Genomic DNA, 11749 nt, shown 5'->3' on the forward strand with positions numbered 1-11749 from the left:
TAGACTTTGCTTGAATAGAAGAACACATCCATTTTGGCATTAAACAGCGCAGAAGAAAAAGCAGCAAAAAAGCAGGTAAAAAGCAACGTGCGCACATACCCTTAGGCCTAGTGCCCACGCTGCGGAAATTGATGCGGATTTTGACCCAGATTTTCAGAACTCTGCAGCAAAATCTGCATGTCCATCGTGAAGCAAGCAAAGTCTATGAGAATTCAGAAGAGCTGTGCCCACGTTAAGTATATTTCCTTTGCGTATTTGGTGCAAATTTATTTTTTTCTGCACCAAATACGCAAGGGAAAAATAAGCAACGTGGGCACAGCACTTCTGAATTCTCAGACTTTGCTGGCTTCACAATGGACATTCAGATTTTGCTGCAGATTTCTGAAAATATGCGTCAAAACTACACAGCGTGGGCACCGGGCCTTACTGTGCACTCATTACCTGTATTAATTGCACCTGTTTTAATCTGTTACTTGTATAAAATACACCTGTCCACACACTCAATCAATCACACTCCAACCTCTTCAGTATGGCCAAGACCAAAGAGCTGTCTAAGGACAATAGGGACAAAATTATAGACTTGTACAAGGCTTGGATGGGCTACAGGACAACAGACAAGCAGCTTGGTGAGAGGGCAACAACTGTTGGCACAATTAGTAGAAAATGGAAGAAACACAAGATGACTGTCACTCTTACTCGGTCTGGGGATCCATGCAAGATCTCGCCTCGTTGGGTAAGGATGAATCTGAGAAAGGTCAGGAATCAGAGCAGAACTACATGGGAAGACCCGATCAATGACCTGAAGAGAGTTGTGACCACAGTTCAAAGATTACAGTTAGTAACACTCCACGCCATCATGGATTAAAGTCCTGCAGGGCACTCATGGTCCCCCGGCTCATGGCAGGACATGTCCAGGTTCATTTAAAGTTTGCCAATGACAATCTAGATGATCCAGAGGAGGTATTTGGTCAGATGAGACCAAAATAGAACTTTTTGGTATCTACTCCACTCGCTGTGTTTGGAGGAAGAAGGATGAATGAGTACAACCTCAAACACTGTCCCGAACGTAAAGCATGAGGGAGGAAACATCATACTCTGAGGGTGCTTTTCTGCGAAGGGGACAAGACGAATGCACCGTATTGAAGGGAGGATGGATGGGGTCTTGTATTGTGACATTTTAGCCAACAACCTCCTGCCCTTAGTAAGAGCATTGAAGATGTGTCATGGCTGGGTCTTCCAGCATGATAGTGATCCAAAACACACATTCAGGGCAGCTAAGGAGTGGCCCAATAAGAAGCATTTCAAGGTCCTGGAGTGGCCTAGCCAGTCTTCAGATCTGAACCTAACAGAACATTTTTGGAGGGACCTGAAACTCAATGTTGCCCAGCGGCAACCCCAAAAACCTGAAAGATCTGGAGAAGATCTGTATGGAGAAGTGGTCCAAAATCCCTGCTGCAGGGTGTGGAAACCTGGTCAAGAACTACACAAAATGTCTGACCTCAGTAATTGTAAACAAAGGTTTCTGTACGAATATTAAGTTCTGTTTTTCTATTGTATCAAATAATTATTTCATGCAATAAAATGCAAATTAATTATTTACAAATCATCCAATGTGATTTTCTGGATTTTTTTTTTGGGGGGGATTCTGTCTGTCACAGTTGAAGTTTACTTACGATAAAAACTACAGATCTCTCCATTCTTTGGAGGTGGGAAAATCTGCAAAATCGGCAGTGTATCAAATACTTATTTTCCTCACTGTATGTACTGATTTCAATTGAAACCTAGATAGGAGAAATTAAATTGCTCAAATTGCTTAAATATTCTTTTTAGATTAAAAATTAGAAATGGAGGCATAAACATTTTCCAACACTCCCATGGATCCAGTGCAGTCTGTGTTGGAGGTCTTTACTGACCCCAGAGGCATTAACTTCCTCCTTCGGACGTCACAGCACCGCTGCAGCCTATAATTAGCTGCAGCGGTAAAGTGACTAGAGTAGCGCGTCATTAGAGAAACATCTTAATTATGTCGCGGGCGGAGGGGGACGCGCTCGCCACGCTCGGGTCCGGGGCTTCTGCTGCTGCTGCTCGGTGGCTCGAGCGGTGGGCCGGACTCGGGGACTCGAGCAGCGCTCCTCGCCCGTGAATGAAAAGGGATGGTTTGCTTGGGGAGAGAGTTTGCGACGCCACCCACGGGACGTGGTGATGATGGCACCACCGCTGCTGGTAACGGGGTTCCCGGGAGAGATGGTAGGGTGCAGCTGGGATGTTGTCCCCTCCGTGGGTAGGGGGGTTGGTGATCCCGGGGCCCGGTGATGTAACGAGGAGGCTGGATGGCTGGGGTACAGGGACTGCGCGGCGTGGTGCCGGACGGCACTGGTGTACTCACTCAGACAATCACTGACAGAGTCTCTGGTAAACCAAAACGGCCGGATGGACGGGTCCCGCAGCCGGCTGCAGTGTTGTTGTTGTTGTGCTCTCCCCGGACGGCTGATGGTGGCTGTCTTTCCCTGCACCTCTTAGAATGTTCTGACTTCTGTGGTTGCCCACCGGTAGTCCGCTCCCCGGCGTATAGGTGCCGTAGGAGCGCGTTTTGCCCGCAGGCGCTGGTCCTTGGATCTCTAGCCTGTGGCGGTGGCTGTATATCCTCATGGTTGTGGACTGTTGCCTTCTGTCGGGACTTGGTTGTTGAGGAACCCCTGGGGTTCCTGTCACACTCGGATTTGACTATTGACGGCGGCTCCAAGCCTGGTCGGGGTCCGATGGCCCTACCTGTGTGCTTAGCTTCACTCCGCTCCCCGGTTCGGTACCGGCGGGCCAACGCCCGACCCCGGTCCTTACGGCTTCGCAGAGTTCCACCAACTCCTGCAGACGGCCACCACCGTCTGCCAACCTTGCTGTCAGTGCCTGGGCTCCTACCCAGACACCTGAAGTGTTTACTCCTCTCACTTCCACCTCCAAAACTAATCTGACACTTTTCCCGCCTCCAGGCCTGTGAACTCCTCGGTGGGTGGGGCCAACCGCCTGGCTCCACCCCACCTGGTGTGGACATCAGACCATGGAGGGAGGCAACAAGGGTTTTTGATTGACTGTTGTAACTGTCTAGGGTGGGGGGGGGTGTATGTTGGTATGTATGTGACTACCTGGCTAGTCCAGGGCGTCACAATTACATGACCGACACTGGTCTGGGAGCAAGCAGGGGTCTCCAAAATTACCTGCGCTGGATCCACGGGGGTCCGGGAAGGTGAAAATACCTCCATTTATTATTTTTAATCAAATCATGTCTGAATAAAAAGTTTAATCTCACTATTAAACTATATTTGATCATTTTATTTCCAATTTATTGAAGAGGCATTTTCTAAGCCTTTTAAAAAAATAAAGCAAAAAATGGGTATGTATGACAAAAAAATAATAGCTGTCCGATCACTCACCTGGTAAATGCCCCATGGTCCAGCACTTTTGTTCTTGATTTACCCTGTTGCAGTGATAAAGTCCCTGACTACCCATAATGTAATGTCATGTAATCACTGCAGCTAAACAGTGGTCCCTGACCAGCTGCAGCCTTTACTATTTTATCAGAAGAGATGTCTGCCCTGACGGAATATTGTTGAGCAGAGACTGTTCAGCAATAGCTGATTGGCTGCAGCGCTCATGATACAACAATATTACTCAAGCGCTGGGCGACCTAGCGCTATCAATAGAATGGCGCAGCTGTGGGAGGTATTTATTCACTTTTACAGCGTGATTAATTTCCCAGTGCTTTACAGATGTGATCATCACTGTCCCCACTGGGGGTCACAATCTGAATTCCCTATTAGTATGACATTGGAGTGTGGGAGGAAACTGGAGAACCCGGAGGAAACCCATGCAAACACGGGGAGAACATACAAACTCCTTGCAGATGTTGTCCTTGGTGGGATTTGAACCCAGGACCCTAAGGGGCCCTTTGCACACTACGACATCGCAGGTGCGATGTCGGTGGGGTCAAATCGAAAGTGACGCACTTCCGGCATTGCTCTCGACATCGTAGTGTGTAACTACGATGACCGAGCGCAAAAGTGTCGGTATCGTATGATAGGTGTAGTGCCGGTCATTTTCATTATTTTGGCTGCAGCGACGGTAAGATGTTGTTCCTCGTTCCTGCGGCAGCACACATCGCTGTGTATGAAGCCGCAGGAGCGAGGAACATCTCCTACCTGCGTCCCATTTGCAATGTGGAAGGAAAGAGTTGGGTCTGATGTTTACGTCCCGCTCAGCTCCGCCCCTCCGCTTCTATTGGCTGCCTGCTGTGTGACGTCGCTGTGACACCACACGACCCGCCCCCTTAGGAAGGAGGCGGGTCGCTGGCCAGAGCGAGGTCGCAGGGCGGGTAAGTGCATGTGAAGCTGCCGTAGCGATAATATTCGCTACGGCAGCTATCACAAGATATCGCAGCTGCGACGGGGGCGGAGACTATCGCACTTGGCATCGCAGCATCGGCTTGCGATGTCGTAGTGTGCAAAGGTCCTCTTAGGCTATGTACGCACTATAAAGTGCCTTTTTCTTAAGAAAAAATGGACCCTCTTAAAGAATCCCGCACACGCGGTAAAAAAACGCACCAAAACCGCAATGAAATCCGCATACGGTTTTACTGCGGTTTGCCTCAGATTTTGTGCGGATTTGCGGCGGATTTACTGCGGATTTTCCACAAGTTGGTCCCTGCGGATTTTTACCATTATCTATGGCAAAAACCGCAGGTACCTGCGGAAACGAATTGACATGCTCATTAATTCCACAGCGGAAAATCCGCGGGTAACTCCGCAGATATAAAAAAACTCAGTGTGTGCACAGCATTTTTTAAAACCCATAGGATTTGCTGGGGAATGACTGCAGCAATGTTAGACACATTTTCTGCAAAAAATCTGCGGCAAAATCTGCGGTAAATCCACAGCGTGCGCACAGGGCCTAACACTGGAAGACTGCAGTGCTAACCACTGAGCCACCGTGCTGTATAAACTTATCTTACTTTACTTTGAGGCCTCGGACATTTAAGAGGGTGTTATCCAAGTAGTGGACCACCACTTTAAGGGGCACTTTGCACGCTGCGACATCGCAGGCCGATGCTGCGATGCCGAGCGCGATAGTCCACGCCCCCGTTGCAGCGGCGATATCCTTGTGATAACTGCCGTAGCGAACATTATCGCTACGGTAGCTTCACATGGACTCACCTGTCCTGCGACCGTCGCTCTGGCCGGCGACCCGCCTCCTTATTAAGGGGGCGGGTCGTATGGCGTCACTGCGACGTCACACGGCAGGCGGCCAATAGGAGCGGAGGGGCGGAGATGAGCGGGATGTAAACATCCCGCCCACCTCCTTCCTTCCGCATATCCTACGGAAGCCGCAGTGATGCCGGTAGGAGATGTTCCTCGCTCCTGCGGCTTCACACACAGCGATGTGTGCTGCCGCAGGAACGAGGAACAACATCGGACCATCGCGTCAGCGTAATCATGGATGATACGATTACGACGCTTTTGCGCTCGTTAATCGTATCATCGAGCCTTTACACACTAAGATGTCGCATGCGATGCCGGAAGTACGTCATTTTCAATTTGACCCCACCGACATCGCACCTGCGATGTCGTAGTGTGCAAAGCCCGCCTAAGAATACATGTACACTGGACAAATTCGCTATAGATTATTTGCAGCTCAAATCTGTCACCATGAAAAACAACTACAAAATACTATTGTGTATAGGAACATAATTCATTTTCTCTCCTCCACAGTAAGGCTATGTACCCACGGGACAACGTACCCGCGTATTTTGCAGTGGAAAACCCGCGGATTTATCTGAATTTTCCAGATAAATCCGCAGGCTTGCACAAGTACAGACACTCACCATGTTATCCTATGGGATTTGGGGAGTGCTGTCTCAATGCTGCGGTATGTGCAGCTGCGGAAAATTCTGCGGATTTCCCGCAGCCACACGTAACTGCATGTCAATTATTCCTGCGGAAATATCTGTGGATGTCCGGCCTCTCCACTATGGAGATAGAGGGCGAAATGTCCGCAGGTATTTCCGCACTTGTCCTGCAGGTTTACCGCAACAAAAATGCTCGAATCCTGCAGCAATAGATAGCTGCGGATTCCGGGGAGCAGCTGCGTGAAACCTGTGACAAACCTGCGGCAAAATACACGGGTACGTTTTCCTGTTGGCACATAGCCTAAAGGCTGCTTTACATGCTTCAATTTCTCGTGCGATCGCATTTGCGATCGCACCTGCCCCCATCATTTGTGCGGCACGGGCAATTTGTTGCCCGTGTCGCACAAAGTCATAAACCCCCGTCACACGTACTTAACTTCCAAACGATCTCGCTGTGGGGCGGCGAACATCCTCTTCCTGAAGGGGGGGGCGTTCGGCGTCACCGCGACATCGCACAGTGGCCGGCCAATAGTAGCGGAGGGGCGGAGAAGAGGGGGACGCAAACATCCCGCCCACCTCCTTCCTTCCGCATTGCCGGCAGGACGCAGGTAAACTGCAGTTCAGCGTTCCCGGGGTGTCACACGGAGTGATGTGTGCTGCCCCGGGAACGATGAATAACCGGCGCAGAGAAGGACGTGCGATTTTGAGAAAATGAGCAATGTGTCAACGAGCAACGATAAGGTGAGTATTTTTGCTCGTTAACAGACGCTCATAGCTGTCACACGCTACGATATGTCAAATGGCACCGGATGTGCGTCACTTACGATGTGACCCCTACGACTTATCGTTTGATATATCGCAGTGTGTAAAGCCCGCTTTAGGGTGCATACAGACAACCGCCGTATAATTCGGTGCGAGAACAAAGCTCAGACTGACTGTGACTCTACCAACCCGGGCATGACAACTTTATACACTACTCACAAAGTTAGGGACGTTTGGCTTTTGGGTGAAGTGTATGGAAAACATAAAGTTCACGCTATAATTCTATTTTAGCATGAAAGTAGGGCATTTAAGTAGAAGCATGCAATGGGGAGTTCCTCATCTCAATTTACTGAAACAAAAGCCCACAACAGTGGTGGGTATACCCCCCCCCACCCCAAAAAAAATGTCATGTCTCAATAACTTGTCATGTGGTCCTGAGCATCAATTACAGCTCGACAACGTCTCATGCTGTTCATAAGAGGAGTTATTATCTGCTGAGGCATGGCATCCTATTCTTCTTGAAGGGCGACCCTCAGGTCTTTGAGGTTCTGGGGTAGAGAGTTACAAGTCTCCACACAGCGACTCAGCTTATCCCATGGGTTTTCTATGGGGTTCAGGTCTGGAGACCGTGCAGGTCACTCCATATGAGGTGCTCTACAGTCCCTGACAGAAGTTCTGTCGCTTATTCATAGTATGTAAATAAAAGCTTATAACCTGACTTTAAATTCATCCATTGGATTTATAAATTACTATTTACAAAGCTGAAACCCTCCCAAATTTGGTTTAGGTTATGAAAATAAAGTTGCTGCAAAGCTGAAATATTGATCATTTAATGAACACAAAAAGGTCAGATTTTGGCAAGACAAATGTTTTGTTGCCTTGTCATATAATGCAGCCAATCCTAGTTTACATCCTCACTTGTGCTCACTAAATGATCGGTTAATTAGTGGGTGTGTATAAAAAGAAACCCAGCACCCCAGACCTTCACTGGAACTGCAACTTGACCTCTGACAACATGCCAAAAATCCACCCTCCGACCAAAGCCTTGATTATCAAGAGGCTGAAGACCAGATCCACTGCAGAGGTGGCTGGCACCTTTAATGTGTCTCAGCGGAAAGTACAAAGAATTAAAAAAAGATTTGAAGAGACTGGAGATGTTTTTGACAAGCCCAGGTCCGGCAGACCCCGCAAGACAACTGCTCAGGAGGAACGTTTGTTGGTTAGAAAATCCTAAGCCAGCCCCTCTTCCAATGCAGCAGAGCTCCAACAGGCCTGGTCACCTCAAGTCCCTGTGTCAACTAGAACAGTTTCTGGGATTCTGTCTCGAAATGGCCTCTATGGTCGAATCAGTGCCCAGAAGCCACAGTCACACAAAATATTAAATACGGCTCTAATAGCACCACAACTTCATTCACTAATGTTATGCAACTTATCTTTGTATTAGAAGTTAATTATTTGTTTGAATTTCACATTACTTTCTGTGGGCGACAAAACTTTTGTCTTGCCAAAATCTGACCTTTCTGTATTCATTAAATGATCAATATTGCAGCAAGTTTATTTTCATAACCTAAACCAAATTTGGGAGGGTTTCCGCTTTCAAAAGAGAAATTTATGAAACCAATGGATGAATTTAAAGTCAGGTTATAAGCTTTAATTTATATAACATGGATAAGCGACAGAACTTCTGTCAGGGACTGTAGTCTCCAGCAGCTGTTCCCTAATGATGTGACCTCGATGAGCTGGAGCACGGTCTTCCCTGAAGATTAAATTAGTTGTATTTCTATGTAGCTATCACCCTCGGGGCGAGAGACGCATGGCCAGTCCGAGCATTGTGATTCCATCTTGGACCTAATTATACAGTCATCTGAATGCTCCCTAAGATTGTAAATGGCCCATCCTTTTTATGCCAATGAAGTGTCTAGAAGTCCTGGTTCAGAGCACTGAAGTTTCCGTGATGCATAATGACGCAGCGCATGGACCATTTCTCGGCTTACTACACAGAAATGAAAGGAAGTTCAGTGAAAAGCATTATTGTTGTGTCTAGTAACAGATTTTCCATGAATTATTATTTCTTTTTTTGCTTTCATTTTCTTTTTGACTATCTATATTAATACAGCTGAATATGTCAGTGTTTCCACGGGCCATTGATGCTTCACAATGAGTTTACATTTCCTGTATTGTAGAGATTAATTTTCAGCAGTTATTTCATATCATCATAAGGTGGTATGACTAAAGTGCTAAGGGATAGGACAACCCCCCACTCCTCTCTACACAGTGACCGCTACACTTTTCACCAAGCATGTGCAAAAGTCTCCCATTGAAGTGAATGGGTAACTTTCTGACTGAGATTTCTACTGTCCATCTGGCTGTAGTAAAGCAAATATCTAGAGCTATATTACATAAATATCAGATTTATGACTAAGCTTGGAGAGTCCAGATTATATGATTATGTAATATGGCTTTAACTGAACTGGGGAATCATAAAAAAGGGTTGCCCACTAGTTAAATGGCCCTAATAGAATAAAAAACAACGTAATCCGCTCTGGACCGGCCTTTTGCAGCCACGTCAGTAATGTGTATCCCAGAGGTCACATGAGATTATTATGTCACGTAATTGCTGCAGCCAATCAGCGGGATTGCAATGACAGGTAACACCTGTATACACAGCTGGTAACATAAGATCCATCAATCACTGCTGATCCTGTGCCCCCTTCCTCCCTAATGACTTTGCACATGGTCATTAGATGCTTCAGTACAAATGGTATGATCAGAGTCTATCTACTGCTGCTAATATGCATGTGCACACGGTCATTAGATGCTTCAGTACAAAAGATATCATTAGAATATTTATATTGCTGCTAATATGCATGTGCACACGCTCATTAGATGCTTCAGTACAAAAGATATGATCAGAATCTCTATATTGCTGCTAATATGCAGTGCACCCGCTCATTAGATGCGTCAGTACAAAAGATATGATCAGAATCTCTATATTGCTGCTAATATGCAGTGCACATGGTCATTAGATGCTTCAGTACAAAAGATATCATTAGAATATTTATATTGCTGCTAATATGCATGTGCACACACTCATTAGATGCTTCAGTAAAAAAGATATGATCAGAATCTCTATATTGCTGCTAATATGCAGTGCACACGCTCATTAGATGCGTCAGTACAAAAGATATGATCAGAATCTCTATATTGCTGCTAATATGCAGTGCACACGCTCATTAGATGCGTCAGTACAAAATATATGATCAGAATCTCTATATTGCTGCTAATATGCAGTGCACACGCTCATTAGATTCTTCAGTACAAAAAGTTTGATCAGAGTCTGTCTATTGCTTCTAATGTGCATATGCACGTGCTGATCAGAATTTTCAGTATAAAAGATATGATCAGAGTCTGTCTATTGCTGCTAATATGCATATGCTCATTAGATGCGTCAGTACAAAAGGTATGATCAGACTCTGTCTATTGCTGCTAATATGCATATGCACATGATCATTAGATGTGTCATTACAAAATGTATGATCAGAGTCTGTCATTTGCTGCTAATAGGCATTTCTTAAAAGATCAGGAGTTGGACTCTAGCTCCAGCAACCAGTGTGAAAACTGTAATATTTCTCTTTTTTTGATTTTCAATACAGATTGTGATATGAGAACACAGACAACACAAAAACCCAATTTCAACAGAAGATTATTTTCTGATGACACATTCCCTTTATCATAAGCACCATACCAGGATCAATCAAATATGATTTTACCTTTTTTTAGTTAATTATAACAAGTAATTCAGAATTTGGTTTGCTGTCTTATATTAATGTTATTTGCTCTAGAACAAGGCGCCAGTGTCCGAGCCTCCATCTAACGTAGGCGTACTCTGCTGTATAAGTAGCATGTTCTTTACATTTCCTCCAGATTGGTCATGTGCGGTAAAATGATCATGTTTTGTAAATAAAATAAAAATGTAAAACAAAACAAATCTAAAATAGAAAAACAATAATGGATGCATGAGCAAACGATGGAATATAATATTATGTGTGTAGCATTAAAGTACTGCATCTGTCTGGCAGCTAATTACTATGGAGCCTGTAAAACAAAACTGTACAGCAGAGGTGGACCAAGACAATGGACTCTGCAGACACAAAGCACTTACAGTCTCTTGGGCGGAAAGCGTTGCCAGGGTCCCCCATTTGCTTTTGTGGGCTAGTATTCTGGCATTTGTGAGCAGCCTGTTCTGGAGGGCAGCTAGAGAAGGGCTCTCAGTGACTGTACTGCTCTCTCTCCTGTAGGAGAACATCCTGGATGGAGAAATCATCTGTTTGGTCACATCAGGCCCTGGCCTGGACTTCATCTCCCTCTCCTCCTTGTAGGCTGAGGCTGGGTAGCTCTGCTTCCACATACTGACTGTGTCTTCCAGGAGTGCTGGTAAGGCATCTTCAGTGGAAGAGCTGTCCATTTCTTCTTCCACCTCATTGGTGACTGACCATGAGACAGAATTTACAATCACATAGCCGTGAGAAGAAGACAGTAATGATGCCAGCAGCCAAAGAAGGGAAAATGCACAAGCAGTCGTTTTGCAATTGAAGCCGGACTCAGACATTTTGTGCCTGGCAAGTGATGCTGGATTCTACATTCGTCTTGCTGAGCCAAGGAGGTGTTTTTGCTTACAAGTCTGTGAGCGCCATCTACTGGCCAACTTTTATTTCTGGACTGTCTTATGCAGAGCATATTATTCTTCACTTTCTCCAAAGACAAAATCAAAAAATAATAGTCAATTAAATATGCTTAAATATCTCAAAGGACCCATACATGTAATAATTAAGTATAACTTCTTCTTTATAATGCAAAACATATTCACAAACATGTAATATACTAAAAGTAAACCAAAAGCAATATATTAGAAAAGGATGCACATTTTAGACTATAGAATGCAATTTACAGGATACGATACACTTTATTGATCCCGTGGGAAATTATGGATGAGCAGCACACTTCAAATGCATTCCAATATATATATATATATATATATATATATATATATATATATATATATATATATATATATATATATATATATATATA

General features: G+C 45.3%; 1 protein-coding gene across 1 annotated transcript in view; it reads right to left on the bottom strand.

The window, feature by feature from the left end:
- The window catches only part of CREG2 (cellular repressor of E1A stimulated genes 2), a 39235-nt gene extending 27931 nt beyond the window's left edge, over window positions 1-11304 (bottom strand). Inside the window, exon 1 of the mRNA XM_075336471.1 lies at window positions 10821-11304. Coding sequence (XP_075192586.1) covers window positions 10821-11267 — 447 coding nt within the window. The 5' untranslated portion in view covers window positions 11268-11304. The remainder of the gene's footprint in view (window positions 1-10820) is intronic.
- Between the last annotated feature and the right edge of the window lie 445 nt (window positions 11305-11749).

This window comes from Anomaloglossus baeobatrachus, chromosome 2 (assembly GCF_048569485.1).
Source record: "Anomaloglossus baeobatrachus isolate aAnoBae1 chromosome 2, aAnoBae1.hap1, whole genome shotgun sequence".
Classification (NCBI taxonomy): Eukaryota; Metazoa; Chordata; class Amphibia; order Anura; family Aromobatidae; genus Anomaloglossus; species Anomaloglossus baeobatrachus.